Genomic DNA, 23503 nt, shown 5'->3' on the forward strand with positions numbered 1-23503 from the left:
TTATTCCCACCTAATAATAATTAAAAAAAAAAAAACCACAAAACATTTCTGCTTTATAACTATTTTTTCCAAGTATTTTGCAAGGCATTGATAGTGCCCAAGATGCCACATGCAGCACACCCTAACCTCTATCAATACACCAGCAGAACCCATCTCTATTAGTACATTTATATTTTAATTTGTTCTAAGAGATTGGTGCAGCTAAGCTGCATGCAACTCCATTGCTAGAAATTCATCCAACATTTAGGATATTTTAGCTTTTTTGAACAAGAAGCACCCCAGTTTTGCAGTGCCACTGGAAGCATTCTAGTGGATAGTTTGGAGATGATGAGGGCCTACCACAATATCTCATATGCTGGAGAGTAGATTCCTGAATTTTATCACCACATTGTGATTTGAAAATTATCAACCAAATTACAACAAATCCTTTGAAGAGTGTAAGGCTCTGTTCTACAGTCACTAACAAGGGAGATGAGTTGAATTTTTCAGAATTGCACAGTGCTGTACTGCTCCACATGGTCAAGTATCCTGCACAATCTTCCGCTGATCATTGAGCCAGTAACAGAATATGTTGTAACTAACTAAGGGAAACACTTCCTCAGTGCAAATCTGGGATTCTTATTTAGCTTTTTATCCAGCCTTTGCAGTGAAGCTGGGTAATTGTTCTACATAATGCTCCAGCAGGCATCATGATCTCCTTGATGGGCTTTAGATAGAGACATTTCTTGTGAGTAGAGAAGCTTAAATGAGACACCCAGCTCATCTTATTTAAGTACATTCATGTTTCAGACTGGTCAATGACATTTGAGTGCCTGTCTTCAATTAGAATGAGTAGAAGTTAGATGTGCTTGTATGCTCTGGGGGTTTTGAGAAGCCTGTGCTCTATGCAAGCAGCATGAATTTCATAGCACAGAATTTAGACTGTTTCAGAAGACTTCTTTCTAAATGGCCTTTTGATTTTTGCCTTCTTAGGTAAGTGAAAAACTGCATTAATTTGCAGGACAGCAATTAAGTGAACCTTAAAAGGAAAGGAAATTAAATTAATAAAATTTAACTAGGAAAATTAATACACTATAAGAACCTGAAAAATATAATATGGGTTATTGGTTCATTTCAGCCCAATGTTCAAAACCATTATATCTGTGTTCTATTGACATTCCCTGTCCTTGTGCCACGGCTTGCCAGGATTGGAAATGCTTTGGAATCAGCTATTGTTTTGCCAGTCTGTGATGTGCTGCTTCCTGATTTCAGCCTTCGTTGTTCACTGAGTGGAGATGATCTCAACAGGCAGTGGCTGACACCCAGTTCCCAGCTGCATCCAACAATTTACCATGCCAAAGGTCTCCTCTATTACCTGAGCAGCATTGGCCGGGCTCCTCTGGTGAGTCTCTTCCAGGTTCTTTTGTGTGATTCTGTGAATGGATTGATTATTGTACTTGTGTGAACAGCTTTGTTAGGGAGCTGGAGTGGTTTGGGAGCATCATGTCCTGTTACACTTTCATCTTGTGGAATTGTTTGGAAAGTCTTGAATATTTATCACTTATTGAATCTTCTAACAAACAACTGCAAATTTCAGAATCTCTATATACCTGGAATAAAAATGAGAACATTTCTGAAAGCTCTTTATATCCTCAAAGTGTTCCAACTAAGCTAAATATTATGACTAAGTTATTACTATCTTCATGGAAGCATTAGGAGAAATTCCAAAAAGATTTAGTCTAAATGAACTGTGCTAAACCCCATGCAATCTCAAAAACATAGGAAGCAGCCCTTAAAGTGTGTGAACCTCCCTGCTGCTTTGGTAATGGGGAACGACTGGGTTTGGGGGCTACCAGAAATTCATGAGATGGGTCTGGGATCCATCCCATCTGCTCAGTTGCCCAGCAGAAGAAAAAAATAGTTCTGAGACCCCAGGAGGAAAACCCCAAGGAGCTTCAAATGTTGACAAACAGATGTGGATACAGGGACTGTCAGGTTTGTTGGTGATAGCTACTGCCATCCACAAACAGATGTGGATACAGGGACTGTCAGGTTTGTTGGTGATAGCTACTCCAAGTGCACCAGAGTCCCTCTGGGTTTGCTGAGAGAAGCCCCAAACAAGGTAAAAATATCTGTGATCTTCTCTATGAGAATTCTTGCATAATTTAGTTATTGTCTAAGCTGACAGCCCTGAAATATATCTCTGTAGGCTGAGGAGTATTGTTGAAATTCAGTGTTGCAGATTGAGTCACCAACATTTTCCTTTGGTTCAGAGCAGTGTAGGATGAGTCTTGTTTTACCCTGTAATTTGCTGTCTGGCCTCTTTTAGTACATGACCCTCCTTGTCATATTCAGGTGCATAAAGTTGAATACTCAGTACAAGTTTTCATCATTGTTGAGTGAAGGGAGGCTATTGATCCAACCATCTCCCTCACTCACTGACTGCATGTCAGACTTCATAAACTGATTTTTCTTTGCCTTTGAAGAATGCATTGATTTTAGTTTATACATCCTCAAAAATGCCTTTTCCCTCCTTCAGAAGAGAGTTTGGGGGTGGGGTTTTTTGTTTGTTTTTATTGGGTTTTCTTTTAACCTATAAGATCCTATGGAGTCAAGTTCACTGGTAGCCAAATGATTTCTGTGAGCTGATTTGGTTTAATTTATCCTAGGGATGTGCAAGCAGTTTCTTCAAAGCAAAGAAAAGCTGCTTGAAGGAGAAAAGCAAAAAACTTTAGCAGCCCTTCAAACCAAGACCACTTTAATTCTTTAGTTAACAAGAAAACAGCCTGTTAAGTGGAGTTTTTTTACTTACCTTGTTGCCTGTGGGACCCCCAATGAGACCAAGAGACTGGGTGCATTGGGGCATTGCAGAGAGTCTCATTTCTAGTGAAGAGCAGGATGCTCTAAAAGGGGAAGGGAACTTCCAGTGGACCAGAAAGCTCTGAGCAGAGTTTCCTGCCTCTCAAAGTCATTTGAAGCTTGGAAACAAGCACAGCTGCAATAATGTACTCATTGAGAGGAGAAAAATCTCTAAGCATGTCTACCTCAAAACTGGCATTCTATGTCCTGTCACGATGTTATTGAGAAAGAGACTTGACACAAAAAGAGAAGTAATTTCAAAAAGTTCAGTTTTCCAACAGCTTTTCTTGCATTCCGCTTTATATATTGCTTTTCTTCTATTTTAAAAGGTACCTGGTTCTGTGACTCATAAGGAGAGTTGTTTTTGAGCTAGAAGGCAGTCCTTACCTTCAGAATGATCAGTGCTGGCAAATAACTTCAAATAGATTAAAAAATTGTGCATGTCTTTGAGTCATATCCCAGTGAGTGCAAGCTTGGGAGTCTGACTGGTTTGTGTGTCTCAGTGTCCCAGCCATATGGAAGGACAGGCTGAAGAAAAAGCACTGGGAGGTGCCAAGTCTGCTCAGTGCTTGCCCAGACATATCCCTGGAAGAATTCTGTGTTGGGTGCTCAGACTCCGAAATATCTCTTAGCCTTGGCTGAATAGTGAGACATAAGCTACCCTGTGGTGTGAAAATCAGGCAGAAGGATGTGCTGTAGAGAATAATTGAGTTTAAACATTGGGAGTGACTGCAGTATCCAGTCAAATTAATTAAAATGTAGTGCTATGCAAGTATTTTCAATGTTTTCAGTGGCACTGACACTTCTCCTGTGGATGCTGGTGACACTCAGTGAAAGATTCCATGGCCTGAACCAGCTGCCATTTACAGAACCTGGCTTTAGTAATCTTTTACCAGTAAAGAAGTCTTAATACAGATCTGTCACTAAGGACCTGTCTGCAGGCTTCTTGAGGTGCAGAATTATAGACCTGATCCTTACCAGGCAGCTCTACTCTCTGATCATCCCTGCATGGTTTCTGACAAATAATATTTTAAGCAGATAATATATTATCTTTTGTGTGTTGTAATTCTGTAAATTGGCAGGTAATTGATACGCAGTTGAGCTGAGTTTTCTGCCTTGAAATCAGACAAAAGCTGTAAAATTCTCTTTGATATTCATAGAAATACATTCTAGGTGGTAACTGTGGTTAACCTAAGCTATGACTGTGTATTGCTGGTAGCTTAGATGAAACACTCGCTGGAAAAATGTCTGTCATTAAGAGAATTAATAAAGGCAGCTCTTTGGAAGGAGACATTTCAGGATAATTGTGTGTGGATCAGAGCTGTTGCTGGGTAGGTGGCTGTTCACATGCTCCAGGTGTGGAACCTGCAGGCCCTCAGCCCCACAAAAAGATCTGGAGGTGATGGTGGTGTGGGAAGGGAAGTTGACAGGACAGACACCAAAGGAAGCAGCAGCATGTAAGTTATGTGGTGTGTACAATTGTCCATCTGACTGGTTGTTATGTGTGCCTCAGCCCCCCCAGTGTCAGAGGAGCCGAAAGAATGTACATGCTCAATTCCCAGATAAATAAACTCCCTGACATGCTGCAGCTAAACTTAGTTGCTGTGGAGCTGGTAAATAAGCAAAGGAGGGTAAGTCTTGCCCTTACAGTTGGTGGAAGAAGCTCATGTTCTCCATCTGTTTCTCCCCTCTTGTGTATGTATTTAGGTAGGAATATGGGTGGGAGTGTTGATGTGCTGGAGGGTGGGAAGGCTCTGCAGAGGGACCTGGACAGGCTGACAGTGAGTGCGTGTCAGTCTCTCCTCCCAAGCTGACAGGACAAGAGGAAATGGCTTTAAGTTGTGCCAGGGTTTGAATTAGATTGGATATGAGAAAGAAATTCCTTCTCTGAAGGGTTATCAAGCATTGGAAAAGGCTGCCCAGAGCAGTGGTGGAGCCACCATCCTGGAGCTATTGAGTAGATGTGCAGTTGTTGCACTTGGGGATGGAGTTTAGTGGTGGATTTGGCCCAGTTGGGTTAATGATTGGACCTGATGATTTTAGAGATATTTTCCAAGCGAAACGATTCTATGATTCTAATTTTTGCACCCCATATTTCTCCCCCATCTCCATGAGGGCCCATAATTTTTCTCTACCTTCCTACACACATTCGTTTGTCTCCAACAGAAGTCCTGGAAAACAGTTTCAATGAAATCTTGAGGCTCCTTTCTACTCTACAATGAATGCTGTTGGTTTAAAATGAAATAATTCCTTCTCTTTAGAGATTCTTATATTTTCATTGACAGATTTCTGAACATTTCTGATTAAGACATGGAGAATATATGTAACAGCCATGTGTATATCGACTTCATATCTCAGAGGGCGCTGAGATTGATTATTCTTTAAGACCTGGGTCAATATTTACCTCTCGGGTCATTAAATTGTGATTTTCATTTCCATGGGAATCAATATCTGCCTATATAGGCAATCAAAACTTCCGCTAAAATGGGAATGTGCCTTGTGCCTCGTTTATGTGACAGCTGACACGGGAGATGGATTGGATAGACAGATAAATTAGTGTAGAATGAGATGATTTGCCTTGAATATGGGTTATTTTCTGTGCTTGACTTGCAGGAACTCATGCAAAGGTCTGGCAATACAACTGCACAATTATATTTTCCTGAAAATTATGCAGCATGGGTTTTTAATTTAAAGAAGACAAAGCAATGATTAATCATTTGGGAAGGCATAGATTTCAAGTCCCATGAGGATAAAGCTGGAGTTTAGGAGTTTAGAAGTAGAAAGAGCTTGACAAATTGCTCCGTTGTGGTATCAGGAGTTCTCATGAACCCTTAGGTTCCTGAGTTGCCATGGATTCTTGCCCAGGTGTCATGTTTATTTCTGCTGCAGACAGAAGTGCACTAGGCTTGACTCTGGACCCCTGAGATCATGTCAGATCAAATAAATAAAGCAAGATACAAGTGACTAATGAAGTCTGACACAGGTCAAAGGCATGGCCCAGAGTCTAAGCTACTCTGAAGAGACCTGAAAAAAAAACCATTAACACCTCCCTGCCATAGTCTAGTAGTGGATATTACAAAGAACCAAGAAACCTTTCTAGTGTTCAACATTTTGCTTTATTTTTTCCTCTCTCTAGGTCTTCTGTGACTACCATGGGCACTCCCAGAAAAAGAATGTGTTTCTCTATGGCTGCAGCATTAAAGAGACCTTGTGGCAAGCAGGCTGCATGGTTGACACAGCAGTTGTCACAGAAGATGTTGGCTACAGGGTAGGTCCTCTTGGTTCCTTCCTTAATTACCAGCCTGTATGTGCTTACATATTTTAAATATTTAAGATAAGGTCACCTCAGAAATTTTAGCAATAGGGTGCAAACTTTCCTTGCTCCAGAGGAATAATGGTCCAGAGAATTTTGAGTCACATGTTATATCTTCATGCACCAGATATTAGGGACCCATTTACTGATGGTGTATTTGCTATTTATTTCAGTTCAGTAAAATGATGCACTATAACATTTGGCTACATGTTAATAGGACAGAGATATTTTTGTGTGTTTTATAATTTCTAAGTATACATACAATTTTGTCCTCACCATCCTACCCATGATATGAAAATAACTGGGAATTATGTAATTTTAATTGAGAAGATGATGGTTTCCCACAGTCCTACTCAACTGAATTTCTTCATCACAAAATGCTCCTGGTCCCACTGAAAAAATGAGATAATTCAATGGATGCCAAACAAATCTATCATAGTGAAGCTATCTCTAGAAAAAATGTTTGGTGTTACTCCTAAGAATTTTTTTCTTTTTGGAATTAGAAAAAATTCTAAAATCTATTTTATTTTTTCTTCATGTTCATCAAACTCTCCTTAGGATTTCCTGCCCATCTCTATCTTCTTTTTTTCTTTTTATTTTTCTTTTTCTTTTAATCTGTTTAAATTATATTTTCTTCTAAAATAAGGTTTTTTTCAGGAAAAAATAAATTTATAAGGTACAATTCTTGTCTCAAAAAATGCTAATTTCACAAAACATTAATTGTGGCATTAAACTGATTACAGACTTAGAGCTTGGACCACTCAAACCTGAAAGAGGTTGAAAAGTCTTTGTCAGTTTATGCTTCTGTATAATTTTTGCTACTTCAGCATAAATACTCAGCATCCTTCCATGAGATTTTCATCTTTTCCATGCTTATCTTATGGAGCTGCACATAAAAAACCTGAAACTTTACTGGAGGAAAGTGCCCAGTGCTGGCTGTGAGGGGTCCCTGTGGCAAACATTGATCCTGAGGAAAGCAGGGAGGATTCCCACAGCCAGGGCATTTTTGGCCGTGTTTGAATTCCGGGGGCTTGCCAAGGCTGAGGAGGGCTCTGCTGCACAGACAGAATTCAACTGTTACTGTCAGCAAATGGAGCCTGACCTGAATCTGCAATGAATCCAAGGCTGTCCAAGAGCACTCTGCAGTGGCCCATAGGAAGGTTTTTATGGCTCAAATCCTTGCTTTTGCACGAAATGGGAGGTGGGTGCCTGCTGCAGACCCAGCCTATGGAACACCCTCTCCCTGCTTAGGCTGGGGAAACTGGGTCTGTGTGGGGACACATCTGCAATTGCAGCTGGCAGACACCCAGCCCTGCCTCAGACCTGCTGCCTTGCACTGTTTGCACAGCCTTCTCTCCTGCCTCCTCTAGGTGATGGGAATTAATCTGGCCTCCATGATTGATTTTTCTCCACAGGAACAGAAGCCAAATACCTCAAGAAAGTTATGGGTTTTGGAAGAGCCTTTGCCTCACATGTTATAGATTCAGCTGTAGCCCTGGGCAATGTACAGTCAGAGTCCTCCTTGCCTTTAATATTTGGTGGCCTTGGGTGACTTGCTCAGCATTGGCACCATAATCCCAACCTTTTGATAAACATTCCAGGCCCCTTTGACAGCAATCTGGGCTGGGACATTAGTAAAGAAATATGACTGGATTCTTTTTGAATGGGTTTGGAGGTTTATGGACAGGGTCCAGTGTAAGTGGAGCAGCTTCCTTTGCTGTCACACATGATAAATCCAGGTGCTGAGAGACACAGAACACAGTCATACTGCTGCACTATCATAAAAGCATCCTTTAAAGGGATGTGTTTTCACACAAAATATATTATTGAGAGATAATTAATGAGAAGAATCAATAGAGAAGAAAGAGCCATTAGTGTGAAATCCAGCGAATGCTGGTAAAATGAAAAGAATATTAAATTTGGGACTGCTAATGCTTCTAAATGAGTCCAGTGTACAGAGACATTGCTGTTACCTGCCAGTATTTTTATTTAATTAAAAGTAAAAGATTGATTATGCATATAATTTGAATTGCTCTAAAAAGCTAAACAGGATTAGGGTTCTGATTATTGTATTTCATGTGATAAGTTTACAAAATTTAGTGTGAGGGTTCAGATAAGGGCACATACAATTCACATACAGGGTCTCATGGTTGTGCTTGCGTATTTAACTGGGTCTCATGGTTGTGCTATGCTTCTGCTGCTTATTTTTAATTCCTTCTCAGTCAAAATCCAGGAAAACCTGGAAGATGTGCATGAAGCTGTAAAATTTTGTGATCTCTGTGCAGCAAGAAGCAGGCTGAAGGCAGTGCAGAAATTCTGGGTGCTTTATCAAAGGCAAGAAGTGAATTTTCAAGGTTTCTCTGTTCAGTCTGCCCACAGGAAAGAGAGTGCTGCAGTTCTTAGTAACACACTGGAGATCTTGACTTAAGATTGAGGCTTGAGGTGGTCTCAGATTTAGAGAGAAGTTTTTTGCTTTGTTCTAGTTTTCTCTGCCTCAGTTTTTTCATGTGAAAAATGGACCTCATGGAACTGGAGGAGACCAGTGATGGCTGCGGCCAAAATACACTGAAAAATGATAAATGTATAAACGAAAGATATGCATGGTTAAGTAGTTTGCAAAAGATTTTGTAAAGTAGTTTAGACCAAATATATATCACTCATATCAAGCATGTTTTAGGAAAGAACATTTTTAAGTAATTTTCAAATCAAGTATTCCCATACATTGATGTGAAGCCTGAAAGAACAGAACTACAATTCCTCAGAATTAGTTGGGGGAAACTGATGATTACTGAAAAGTGAAATTAGCTGGTTAGTCTTCACTACCCAAACTGAATGAAATTCAAGGGCAAATGCCACTAGCTACATGTGGTGTTTTGGCACATGTTGTGGTTGGTGTAGCAGCAGTGAAGTTCAGGCACACACAGACACAACCCACAGGCATGTGTGTGTATCTAATGGTCCAGTCTATTCATTAGCACAAGGTGTGCTCTATGTAGCTGTTATCTATTTTTATGGAGTATAAAAATAACACATTTAGCCCTCTGTAATGACTAAGTAATTGTTGCCTCTTCACTGATGGAATATTTGATACTTCAGGCGTGTTTATAGACTTTGTTGGGAAATATGATTTCGAAAGTAAGAAAATCACTCAGGGCTAAGATGTAATATTTACTGGTTTTATTATTACTTTTTATTGTGATTCTTTAAGTGAACTGTATGCAATACATTGTTTGGACCTGGAAGAGAATATTTTGGTTTGTTTCACCATGCAAGTTAGTTAAATGCTGAGCTTTATTTTCATATTGTTATGTGTGAGGTGTATGAGAAAACAGGTCCCCTTTCTCTGCTCTATACCAGCTTCAGACAAAATTCCTCCCATGGCTCAATTCCTTGTCTGACCCTGGATTTATGGTGGGAGGAGATATACTAGAGCTGTAGAGGGGAGAATAGGGATGTCAGGTATATCCCAAGCTGTGACTCTTGACAGCTCAACCAGAAGGTGTAGGTTGGTTGAAGCAGCTTGAGAACAAAACTGACTTCAGTGCTTCACCCAAACTATTTGGAGTACAAATATTGGATTTGGAGCGAGTTAAGACAAGTCTACAGATATTTTGCATTTTAGTCTTTGGAATGAAACAAATGTTAGAATCTGGGGGTTTCACATGGAATGGAGGTAATGCGCCAGTGGGAGCTCTCAGTACCTATGGCTAGATTTGATTATGGACACACTGAAACACAGGTTTCTCTGTATGTGTGTGTGTTTGATATCAAAACGTGCACATCTGTGCAATTCATTTTCTCATAGACTCTTCCCAAAATCCTGGACAAAGTGGCCCCTGCCTTTGTCATGAACAGCTGCAGCTTCCTGGTGGAGAAGTCACGGGCGTCGACAGCCCGTGTGGTGGTGTGGAAGGAAATGGGGGTGCTGAGGAGCTACACCATGGAAAGCACCTACTGCAGCTGCAGCCACGGACTCTACAGAGTGAGTAAACCTTTCAAAACACCCTCTGCCACCCTCCTAATGCACATCTCATGAGCTTGGATGGAAGACATGGCCATTGCTGAGCTCTCTCCAGACCCACATAGCCAGAATTTTTTTTCTGGGGAATCTCATTCTTTTACCCCTCATTCTTTTACCTTCCATGCCAAGAAAGTAGAGTCCCTCTCTGAGGTTTCATTCAGCAGGGAAATAAAAGGAAACTCCAGTCTGCAGCCATAAGCACTGAGCTGAAGAAAGGAGTGTTTTGGGGATGATATAGGGACTTATCTTTACAAGGGCTTTCTCAGTCTTGTAATAAAAGTTCTGGCACGTCATAGGGACATTTTTGAGCCTAAGTCTAAGGTAATTAACTGGAATACTTGTTGGTACAGGCTCACTGCCAGAGCATTCACCTAAATGGCTAAATTTAAGACCCTCCCTGAAAACCCTACATTTGGAGTTGCCTGTTCCTGACAGGCAGAAGTAGTCAGTCTAAGGCTACTTTTGACAGATGTCAAAGAATTCAAGCTATGTCTGAGACTGTGATTTAGACAGACCAGAATTACACATCAAATGAGGTCAGTAGGAAGGGCTGTACTTTTACCAAATGCATCAGGCATCAGTCTGGGAGATCTCCTGTCAGTTTTTAAGCACACAGGATAAAGTTGGGTAATTGTATTTGAGTGATCATAATTCTCCATTCATTCAAATGATTAATTTTTTTGCTTTTTCTTATTCCAAACCTGTTGCTTTCATTTGAAAGGCTTCTACATTTCACCTCATTTCTTCCACTAGGGAGCAATCCTTATCTGTACAACATTAATAAGCAGTTAAGGATCCTGAAAGACCCTTAAGGAAAGAGCCATTATTACAAATAACAATTAATTAATAAGACATTCAAATTATTATCATTGTAAGCTCTATACTAATCCTTTTACCTCTCTGTAGAATGTAGCAGGAAGTATTCAGCTGCTGTTTTAACTATGCTCTACGATACACACATGAATTCCAGGAGAGGAAAGGCAGAATTAAAAAATAGCAGACAGTTAAAATCAAGAGAGTGCAATGCCCAGGGCAATTATATCTAACACTCCCTACTCCTGAGAAGTGCTAATGGTTTTTTAATAGGCACCACAGGTCAAGACAGTGGGTTTGAGTCTTTTTAGACGGTGCGGGAAATTTACTTTGACTGAAATCAATGACAAAGCTCCAAATGATCTCTGTAGAGGAGGATTTCACTGATTTCTTAGATAACCACAGTAAGATCTAAAACCAGTGACACATCATATTTTATCAATATCTAGTGACTTGTTCTCCATCAGCATCTGTGAGGCCTTTAACCAAACTTGCTTTGTTTGTGTCATTAGATGCTGAAACAGTAGGAAGAGAAATCTCTTAAAATGTACGAAATTATTTTTTATGTTCCTTCTTGTCCTCTTTGTTGACACAACCAGCCACTGAGGACAAGAGCATGTTCACATATGAGGGCTGTGAATGGTGAGAGAATCCAATGTTCTCATGGCTCTCAAGAAGTCTGAAAGCTGTAAAGCAGTTCTGAAATTTCCATTATGAATGCCTTGAAAAGCTGAATCCTAATTGGATCACTGATTTGTGCTTATGATTTGTGCATATTTGTTTCTGGTTTATTGAGTTGATGGGGTTTTTTGTTTTGGTTTTTGTTTGCTTGGTTAGTGTTATGATTTATCTCAAAGATGGAGGATACATGAATATTTCCATTATGAATAATTCCTTCACCATTTCTCTATTATAAGGATACTACAAACACTTATTGCAGCTTCTGTGATTCAGGCAGATTTAAAGTATTTCCACTATTTTTTCCTAATGCATTAAGTACCCAACTTATTAGTATCAAAATAGAATGTAATTTCTTATGTTGATTATACTGGAGCTGCAAATAAATACATACAGTATTTCTTCCAGAAAGTGGATACTTATAAGCTCTTTCCTCTTCTTTTTAGTGGTCTTTAGAGCCGGTTCTGTTTACTTCCTCTAACAAGTGAATTAGTAAAAGTATGGAATTGACCGACTGAACTGAAGATTTTGTTGCATAAATACCATTTAATCCTCAGCTTCCATCTGTCAAGGCAAAGCTACTTCATCAGTATCTTGGAGCCCTAAATTCATTCTTGTAAACTGGAAATTAATTACATAAGTGGTCATGTTTTTCCAGTGGCTTCAACAGGAGATTCTCACTCTTAGACCGTGAAGTTGGATGTGTGTCTAAGCAATAGAATGACACTAATTTTCAGGCAGAAGATGTTCATATCCTATACTTAGGGCTTTCTGACATTTGGTTTGGAAGATTTGTTTAACTGTGGATCATTGAGTCAGTTTTTCAATGTCATATGACTGATCTCTCTGTAGGGATGTATCCAGAATTTCCACTGGACGAGCACACCCTTATGTTTTGTTACTTTTACACCTTGAAGTATAAACAGCAGGCAGGATTTAAAACATCTTGTTAAATGCAGCAGAGGCTCTCAAGTCCAGCATCATTCAGTGAATCAGTGGTCAGACTTCTATAAGAGAGCACCAGACCTGGTCTTCAGTTTTTTTCCAACTTTCAAGCTTTTTTTTCTTTTCAATTCAAGAAATGAATTCATTGAAGCAGCTGCTTTGCTGGCTGTGAGCAAAGGTTCAGCACTTGGAGCTGCACTGAGGCACCTGATGGGGATTGCCCAGAGAGTTTAGGAAGATCAAGAAAGCTGTAGAGAGGCTGCAAGAGGTTGAAATATTAATTGCACAAGTCTGCTGAGTGTACCTCACTCATCTCAGGTCAAGGAAAGGCTGAGGTAAACCAAAACTTAGTTTTCCTGATAGAAAAGCTGTAAGAGTTTTTCCCCTGGAATGTGTGTCCCTTCTCCCGGACTGAAATTTTAAAATACTTTAGTGACAGAGAGACAGGAATTGGGTACTATTGATATGTAAATGAGAAACAGTAGTGACCCCAGCTTCCTTTGAAAGCCATTTGATTTCAAATAGAGAGGAGGATGGAAATGAAAGGAAAAAAGAGATGGTTTGTCTGACGAATCTCCCTGTCTGTGTGATCAATGGAAATGCAATAAGCCAACTACCCTTAAGCAACCGAAACATAAAACTAAAGAAACTATTGATCTTATCTAAGGTTTTGTTCAACCTAGGAACAAGAAAAGAAGGTGGTAAAATATCCAAACTCTTTTTCATCTTGTCTGGATTGCCCAAATCAATCTTCGAGGAGCCCTATCTTCATTTGAAAGTTGCTAAAAACAAAGTAACAAAGTTTCATGGGAATTTTACCTCCTGTTTCTGCCGGTTTGCAGCTCAGTGGTCAAACCAGAAAATATTAATAATACAATGGTAAACCCCTTATCATTTCTTTGCTCATATGATGACTGTCTGCACTGGTCCCTCGTTGGAGATTTTACCCCTCCAGCTTAACTTGATTTCAATTGCTGCCTCCATTTTATGGGATACAGAGCCCCCTTCTCATCTTTGGTTCTGAAAAGTCTGAATGCAAGGCTGTGCTGTGAGGAGCTCTGAGTGCAGGTACAGCCTTGACCCAGGAAGATTTACTGTTCTGTCATGTCACACTCCTTCACAATTCTTCCTGATTCCTTGTTACCTCACCTGCTAATTAGGGCCCTTCCATAGCATATTCCACTGTGCTGTTCCATTCATTATTGCATCCATCACCCTCCAAGTTAATGCCTTTAGTGCCAGGGTGTACAGCTGAGTTCCAAACCATATGTCTTGGTCTTACAGCTAATCTAAAAAATCGAGTTCCATGCTCTTTGTGTACATATTATGTTGGAAAAGTGGTTTTCTTGGCATGGTGTGCCTGATGGAGGACTTGGAGTACTAATGGAAATAGATTTTAGCTTTTTGGTTCAAGTGGATTATAAACAACAAGGAGTTAGAAATGAGTTTTAAAATTATTGCAGGTATCTTGACAGTATCCTGTGAAGGAGATTTTACTTTTGGTATGGGGCTCTCTTTGAAGAAAGTTTTTGGGAGACCTGAGAAATAAGATTCTTTTTTTTTTCCTGACCATTTTAATTCTTCTGAGTCAGAGGAATTGAATAAACCCAAATTTTCTCATAGGACTTGATTAGAGGAAGAAGCCATCCCTTTGGATGGAACTGGAGACTTCAGCACTGAGCAGTGTGGTCATAAGTTCATAAGACACTCTTGATACTAATTCAAAAAATCTTTGCTGGACAGAAGTGGTAAGAGTTAGTTTAATTAGAAGATCTAATATTATCCATCCCCTTTAGCCTGACCAGCATGGGCTGACATATTTAAATGAGTGATGAAATATTTGCCCTGAAAGATGGGCTGAACTACAAGAATATGCCAAGATGAAAGCCTTTCCTCTTTCTCATTCTTCAGAAGAGGCCTGCTCTAGTTTGATCTCTTTCTGCCCAGATAAGCCAAATTGTTACCCATGTATGATTGACCACTGAATTGCAGCACTATTTTTTCATAATTATCAGTGAACAATTAAATATTTTCTTTATCTCCCTTACTTTTGAAGATTACTTACCAAATTTCTGTGAGGAATTTTTACATATCTTTTATTCATAAGCAGTTTATTACAGTTAATAGTCAGAAATTGAGTTGTTTTGATGGAGTTTGCAGGTCACATGGTGCTGCTTCTGTTCTCCAGTAAGATGTATATTGTTGTTGTAATTGGAAGTCTGGTGCAGAAACTTGCAAATAATTTTAATTTGGCCTGTTGCCAGTATTCAGCCACCAACAAAAATTATTTCAGCAATATTCTTGCCATAAAGCATGTTTGATAAGTAGCTGTAGACAGAAAAAATAAAGAAATGCGATATATGCTACGCTTTCTGGTGTACATTTCTGGAAAATGATTACATCATCTTTGTAAGTCTTACAGACTCCTTGCCATTTCTGATTTCTTTTGTGCCCCAGAGCTTATACTTTTCCTGAGTATGAGTCAGTCTCAAAAGCATTCAAAAGCTTCTTTTATAAAAAAAAAAAAAACATCTCTAAAACGTGTGTTTTTTAGCTGACCCTCAGTGCTTTAGAGATCTCATTCTAAAGCAGATGCTGAGAATAAGAAAGAATAATTTTTCTTTCTGATAGGTCTGCTTCCAGTTCTGGTCCAAAGTGGTTCAAATTGGGAGCAGCTGTAACAGCAAGAAAAGAATAGAAAAAAATAGTGATCTAATATTAATCTAAGGACTGATGTTTCAAATTAAGGATGTTGTTTTTTTCCTTTCCTTAAATTGTTACCCAAGGCAAAAGTTTGCATCCTATTTGCTTTATTTTCCTGCCTCTGTTATTTCCGCCCACCCCTTGCACTAATTGTTTGGTGATTCATTTTGTGAGATATTCTAATTGTACCTTTTAGGCTTGTGGGCCTCACTTCATGGAGCTTTGTAGGGACTAATGGTATTTAGGAGGTGGGGGAAGAAGGGAGAAGGGGTTTCTGAGCAAACAAATCAGGAGATGGTGGATGTTTGTCCTTCCTATAGATACTTAAATCTACAAGGTTCATATAAGAACTTCTTACATGAACTGCAGGAGTATTTCCCTTTGTAAAGTGCTTTTTATTGGTTTGTTTGTTTCATTATTTGACAGGATGCTAACTAAGAAATCACAACTGCGCTCAGATGTGATTGAAGGTGTGTTGATTTTAGCTCTCTGATTGTTTGGAAAAGCAAATTACAGAACATTGTAAGAATTCTTTGGGCCTTATATCTACATGAAAACCAGAGTTTGCCTGTAGGACCACCCCAGCTGATCTCATCTTTTTTGATGGGGAATAAGACAGTTGTATTAAGGCAGGTGTGACCAATACCACATGAGGTGTAAATACCATCTCTGTTTCCAAAAGTCATGGATGTTTTTGCCATCTGCTAATTTTTGTTGAGGGTGCTCAGTGTTGGCATATGGGAGGGCTCTTTATATGCATTTAAGTTAGTTTGTAAAATTTGCAGCAAGGTAATGCTGGTCTCCATTCTCTGTTTTTCCATTTCCTTATCCATTCCAGAATCAGTTTAACCTTGCTGTTTTGGAAAAGATCAGCCATTGAGTATGGTCATTTTTCTTGTCATCACATCTGAAGAAGGCTCATTTTTGTTTGTTTGTTTGTTTTTTGTGGGTTTTTTGTTTGTTTTTGTTTGTTTGCTTGTGGCATTTTTTTTGTTTGGTTGTTTTTTTGTTGCTGTTTTCGTTTTGTTCTTTCTGACAGGGGAATTGTTTTGGGTATTTCCAACCCTATATAGGGTTAAAACTCATTTCCTGGCATTAGTGTAACTGTATTAAGGTTTTTGTTGAGAACATTCAGCCCTTCTTTCCACATTTGCCAAATGTTGGTGCTTTGTGAATGATTCTGGAAAAGCCCTGGGCCCTTAGTCCAGAGTTTGCTGCTGTACAAACAAACAAATGTTTTCCTTTCATGACTGAATGATTCGTTAACTCTTTCAAGAAGTCACTCCAGGGGTGGCTGCCTGCTCTGGTCCATCTGGTGAGGTGTCCCATGGATGCTGCATTGAAGGACATTTTGGAAAAAGGCCTTCCCAGCACCTGCTGCAGTGGGTTTTAGCTGCTGCTCAGGCCATCTGCTTTGCTGCTCCTGGGCTGCAAGATCTGAGTGTTGGGGGATGGAGAACATTCCATTGTGCCTGAACTCATGCTGCTACTTGAAACAGGGGAGAAAGACTCTGGAGAAGAAAAACACAGAACTTTCTTTAGCTTCCCTGTCCCCAAAGCACTCAGGAAGCACTGAAACCCAATGCAAGAATTATCAGGAGCACTGGGAAATAGTATTTTATTCCTTCTCAGTATTGCTGAGCACCCAAGGAAAGATAAATTTGAATTAATTTCTTTTTTATATGTATGAAACAAGATGCTCACTGGTGATAACTGGATCATGAACGACGATACTCAATTAATTTTTCACATCTTATTTTGATAATTGTTTCTCCTGAGATGTTTAGCCAGCTGTATTCCTGATTTGCTATGACCTTGAGAAGATGTCCCATGCCATATGGTTAAATTACAGCACAATAAAATATGACAACAGAGGTGAGATTATAATAGATTTGATTCTGCAAAGCTGGGAGGTATCCAGCCCTGTTGAGATTCAGTGGACATGGCTGGCATGTAGAATAGACAGGCAGAGCTGTCATGTCCCTCTTTTTTGGCCCACCCTTTTCCACTATCATGCACTTGCATTAGCTCTGCTGTTTACGCCTTCTGCTTGGGGTTCACCCTTGGAGACCTTATTCCAATAAATCCTGGAAATCTCCTGCATTCCTTTCACTGCTTATGATGTTAGCAATGTTAGTGGGGTGTCCTAGCTGGTAGTTGGCTTTTTGTTAAACCTAGGGACAGACATAGCAAGCTCTATGGGGCTGGGGAGTGGAAAACAGGCATCATCTTGAATAATGCTTGTCTTGAATGTTGATCTTTAGATTTCTTTTTTCCCCAGTGTGTTGTAAACAGCTGATGTTTCTGGGGTTTTTAAGGGATTTTTCCCCCTCAGCTGCTTTTGCACTTCTCCAGATACTTGGTTGCAAGCCAGTCTTCCCAGATTCCAAGGCTGTATTCCAGAAAGGAGTTGATAGGTACTGACAGGGGCTATCACACTGTTTCTTTATAAAGTGGATGAGCAACAAGACTGCACAGAAACAGAAGTGCAAGTGTCCTGTCATATCCATCTTCCAGAATTTGAGAGAACAGGACTTGATGGAAGAATCCCAGGTTTTGACATTACCAATCTGGGCAGCCCAGGCACTTGAAGAAAAAAAAGAAAAGCCATTTGCTATTGCACTTGAGGTTGCATGGAGAAGAAATTGCATTTCGTGAGGGAACAAGACATGAATCAATGGCTCACCTCCATATTTTCACCCTGCTGACAAGTGACTGCTATTGTGTCCCCATTTGAAAATGAACAAAACCAGTGTACTCATGTGGAGACATAAAAACAACAAATGCTGTCACCTTGTGATTGAGGGAGTAGGTTTGGCCATGTGCTGCAAGGAGGAACAAGCTCTCCTAGTATTAAAATCAGTGTTGTCATGCTCAGAAGTCAAACAGTCTTTTGTAGTGCCAGAAGGCTGAAAAATGCCTAGCAATTTATGGTCAGGCTAATCTCTGAATTGTGTTTATTCAGTTTATGGGCATAGCTGAGGACCTGGTTTGACTTCAGATGTTAGAGCCTTAACTACATTCACAGTAAAAATTGTTATAGCAAACAGAAAAAGTATAAAAATAAAGCAAACTCAAAGTTTAAAGATTATTTTTCATTTTCTATTTAAAATATTATTCTGACAAATCAGACAACTGCAGTCACACACACACATAAGATTTTTCTGGATGAAATGTTACTTTCTTATTTGAAGTCCACTAAGAAATCAGGAATGGCATGACCTTGAATGTCCATGGGATCTCAGTCTTCTAAAGAGAAACCTCTTGGGAATGATAAGAAACAGAAAAGCAACATTCCTAATGAAAACTAACTGCAGCATTTCAATGGTGCCCCTTTAAAAGCCCAAATATCATTGCACATCATCCTTTCAAGTTTTCTGGGGAATTACAGCAGCTAGCTTTTTGATTTCTGATGTCTCTCTTGCTTGTTAATCTGGCCCCGTGTGGATTTATTGTACAAATCTATTTGGCAGCTGAAAATTGCCCTTTGATGAAGCTCCTAGTCTAATCATGAACTCCTCAGGCATGGAAAATAAGAATGGGTAGGTGGAAAAGCACAGGCTAAAAGAGCCATGTTTGCCTTTGACTATGCATGGAGTTTTAGAAGCATCTAAAGTTCAAAGTTATTGATTACAGGATTTTCTGTAAAGATGAATTTCTTTCCTCTTAGGATCATAGCAGTTGCCATGCTGGATCAGATCACTGGTCCATATAATCAGGCATCCTGCCTTATGCAGACACTGTTTCCTTGTGGCTCTGAAGGAAACAAAACTTGCCTGTAAGGTAACTGATTCAATTGCACTAAGACACAGAGAGGAAATAATCCTACCAGCCTGACCTGCCTCTCCTCTGCTTCACATACTACAACATGAGCCCTGATTATCATTTTCAAAACTTGGAATAATGAGCTACAGTCTCTGTGAATAATTATGTGACTTTTTCATTCTCTTTTGTAATCTTTTATCAGACAGGGCTTCCTGCAGCAGTGCATTCTAGCAGTTGATGCTCATAATATGTATATGCCATCTGTTATTAAGCATAAACTATATTTTGAAATCTAATCTTCCTTTTGCTGGGTCCTGTATCCTTGTAAAATGTGCTTCCCACAGCTGCAGTCATTCCCAGTTTGCTTGGCTGTCAGCTCTGTATCCACACCCACTGCCATCCTCGTGCCTCTGTTATCTGCTGTGTTATCCAGGTCCCCTGCTCTGGTTTCTCCTAAAATCACACTGGATGGTCTGTTCATTCTCTTCAATCTCCAAATCTGCAGCTACAGCCTGGTTCCACCCAGCTCTTGTCTGTTTGATTCATTTCCTTGTTTTGTTTCCAATTCAGATTTATTTATTTTTCAGATGTCCTGAACTCTTTTACTAATTATTACCTTTTCTCTGTTTTTCTTATATCACAAAAAGGGTTTTCAGTTATCTGCCCAGTAGAGCAGATCTGATTATTACTACTTTGCATTGACATACTAAATTCCTACCTTACTGACCAAGTGTTGGTATATATTTTTGTTTAAATCAGAACATGTGCCCTTGCCTGGTACTTTAAACATCACAAATAATACCTGTGTGTCTGCAAACTGTGCTGGGTGGTGGGCTTGTCCTTGAGCAAGAGTCAGGTCTGCCAGCTAGAGAAGGTGGGAATTGCACGAGTCCACATCTGGAAATTTTGCTTCTACTGCAGCTCCTTGGGTATGATATGGTAGCAGTGTTCTCTTCAGGTCAGCTCCACAGCCTCTCTGCCTTTCTGTAATTCTGTCTCAAGGTTGGACTGAAAACTTCAAAAATATTCCAGTCATAGCAAAGGGAGCTCTGTGCTCCTGCCCTCCTTTGCCATGTCCAGGTGCAGCCTGTCCTGTAGTAGGGAAGGCTGCAGTTGCTGGGAAGGGTATTAGGCACTGAAAACAGAATTTTAATAACAAATTCATGAAGCTTTGATGCTTAGATGAGACTGTTAGTTCTTCTGGTTTGACCTCTTGTACATGATAAGCCTTTGGGCTTCACCCAGGCAGCTTTGTACAAAGCCTGTTAACTTGTGTTTGTGTAAACAGAAAAATATCCAGGCTGGATTTGAGAATATCACAGGATTGGAAATCTATCTGGTCCCTTGGCACTTTCTAGGTGTCAGTAACTGTTAAATATGATTGCCTTATTCTCATTTGAATTCATCTGCCTGATGTTTTAGCTGCATTTGTGCTGTTTTTCTCTGCTAGTCTAGAGAGACCTTTAGTAACTTAGAGTTTGTTCTCTTGAAGGTATTTACACAATGCAACCTAAGTGACCTTTCAGTCTTTTTTGATAATTAATTAAACATGCCTAATTCTTTAATAGTTTGTCTATATCAGAACATGCAGGAAAGTGCCTCTGAATTAGCTAAAGGTGCAAGTGGAAATTCTTGTGCTAAACCACATTAAGCTCCATGTCAACACTCTGAAGCAGAATTAAGGTGGCCTTAATTAAATTTGGCTTAACTCATTTCTAAAGTAAATTAAGCCAAACTAAATTGTAAACACTTTAGTTTTGAATACCAGAGCAGAAATGTGTTCCTCTGTGTGTGATAAACTTGCAAAGTGGGGCTATGCTTATGCCAGATGAACTCTGAGACAGAAGTTGATAAGCCTAGCAGGAGAGTTTGGGATGGAATTTGAAGTTTTATGGCTTATCTTTAGGTAAGACCCTGCATTGAATACTACATATGCATGATGAAATAAAACCCCCCAAGCCTGCTGTGATCTGCCTTGGATGTGTTATATTCTAATTTTTGTCTGAGGAATACATGTGCTGCCAGATGGTGGGAGATCTACAAGTGAAGATATGTGGTCTAGAAAGAGACATTTTGGCACAGCATGCAGTGTGCAGAGATGCAGATATTGGGGACAATTCAGAAATCATTTGCATACTTGTCATAAGCAGAGAAGACCTGACAGGGCTGAAGATAGTAGAAATAATAATAATTTAAAAAAAATGTTGGTTACTGACAGCCAAGAGAAGAAAGAGAATTCAGAGACTTTCAATGCTGATGTTGTGTGAGACTCTTCTCTACAGAGAATTAGAAGGATATCTCTGAATGTCTTTTGCTGCAAAACAAGCAACCACTGGGATACTTTCAACCAAGTAGTTGTCATAAATGAGCCTCACTTAACAAGAGTGGACAGAGGAGTAAACACAAGCACAATGTGACACGGCATTGTCTGTCTAGACCAGAAGTGTGAGATGCAAAGGCACGCTTGGATGGTGCATTTTGGGTGCAGATGGCAGAGAAATAGGCAGAATTCTATATGATAGTATTCTTCAGGGCTTTTGGTGAAAAGGAAAGATAAAATTCTTGATGATTTTACCAGAGAGTTTTTTTAGATGTTTTTAATCAAGAGAGGAATGAAAGATGATTATCGGTTGCATAAACTGATCTGAAGCAGAAGACCCTTTTTAGGAGAAGTGAGCCATGTTCCAGTGCTCAGGGAGATCACATGGATGAGGGTCCCTTGCACTCTGGAGGAAGAGAACTAACCACTCATGAAGTGGTAAGGGGGCAAGCCCTATGAAAAGAAATGCAGCTCAAACTCAAAAACCTTGTCATAAATAAACTGAACCAGTGCAGGAAAAACTGCAGATGCAATAATTTCTCAAATGCCTCCATGCTACTGCTAAAGAATAACAAGCAAGACTAACTGAAAGATCATCTCTGTTGATAAGCTGTAATTTGACTGGCTGCACTGGAACCTGCTAAGAAAATTTTTGAAATTCTTGAGTTTAAACCTCCTGCTACTGGTCTGTTCCCTGCTTGGGGAGGACAGAAAAGGCAGCAGCATGTCTGGCTGGGATGAGGGGAGGGGCAGTGTGCTGCATCTTCATTTATTGATAATTCAGGTCTACATACTGCAGGTATGATGGCAAAGGCTAGGAAATGATCCTCCTTGGCACACTGAATTAAACCAGAAAATGGGATAAGCTACCTCAGAAGCCACTTGTATTCCATGCAGAAAAAGTAAATGTGTAGCCATGGGTTTCAGTTTGGGTGAGATCTACTTGAGATTTCATGTGGCAGCAGTAAATACTATTAAAGATTCCAAACATTAAGGATGACTAATATGTAACACAAAAGATGTAGTATCTACTGCAGTTCTATTTTGGACTACTTTGTAACAGGAAATGATGAATTAATCTTTGTTGTGGGAGTTTGTGGTTACCTAGACACCAGTGATCATGACCCAATTACATTTAATGTAGGCAGGGGACAGTGTTCCTATTAACACGTTTTCTTGTATATTTTTTTTCTTAATAATGGTGATTTTTCAGAGCTGAAGATATATTAGAGTTAAAGCAGACCACATGAGGAAAAAAAATTGACATATTATGAATAGAAATTTAGTCCTTTTCTAAAAAAGCATTTTGTTGCATATCCAAAAAGGCACAGTTCTCTATATCAGGAATTAAGGATGTGTTTGGTTAAAAATGATGCTGGTTGAGTAGCAAAAAGAAACTAATAATTAGTGTAGAGGACAGTGACTCATAATGCTGGTGAAAAATCTACATGATTGATTGTAGTGAGGCACATTTCTGTTATTTCAGTCTCAGTTTCTTGTTTGTTAGCACTAATTTACTAGTATTTCTGAATGTAATGAGTAAACAAGAGTAGAGGTCATTTCCCTAAATGTGGCTCATGAAAATAATCTTGTGAGAAATGATAGCATAGATTTATTGTCCCTGAGCAAAGAGAATAGGGAAAATAGACATGAGCCATTGTAATGTTGGGAATGGATATAAGAAGATAAAGAATAAAAATTCATGGCAGTCCTTAGAAAAGTATTTGAGACCATCACCAGAAAATAAGTTTTGAAACACTACTATGGAAATTATTGCATGGATGAGATTTTTAAACAGATGCCTTTATTAAAGTAGTGCCTAACATTTGTTAGAGGCATTTATTTTTCCACCCTTTTCCATGTTAATTATGGTTCTTGCTGGGTGTTTTCAATTATGATGATACTAAATGCTGATTATCTTTGCCCTTATCATTTCTTCCTCTGGGATTTATTAGGTCACTGGACTGAGAGCAAAAGGAACAAACTGTCTCTTCTCACAACCTTTTCTTTCTGCCATAGGTTGGCATCTATAAGACAGAGTTATTCAGTTTGTTACTTCTGACCCAGAAATAGGAAACTTTCTACTCTGTTGACTGTATACTTAGTC

The 23503-nt window shown here is 39.4% G+C and overlaps 1 protein-coding gene across 1 annotated transcript in view; it reads left to right on the top strand.

Moving 5' to 3' along the window:
• Window positions 1-23503, top strand: part of AGBL1 (AGBL carboxypeptidase 1) — a 263620-nt gene that overhangs the window by 135499 nt on the left and 104618 nt on the right. Inside the window, exons 19-21 of the mRNA XM_050978551.1 lie at window positions 1252-1381; window positions 5975-6106; window positions 9957-10133. Coding sequence (XP_050834508.1) covers window positions 1252-1381; window positions 5975-6106; window positions 9957-10133 — 439 coding nt within the window. The remainder of the gene's footprint in view (window positions 1-1251; window positions 1382-5974; window positions 6107-9956; window positions 10134-23503) is intronic.

Source organism: Serinus canaria, chromosome 10 (genome assembly GCF_022539315.1).
Source record: "Serinus canaria isolate serCan28SL12 chromosome 10, serCan2020, whole genome shotgun sequence".
NCBI lineage: Eukaryota > Metazoa > Chordata > Aves > Passeriformes > Fringillidae > Serinus > Serinus canaria.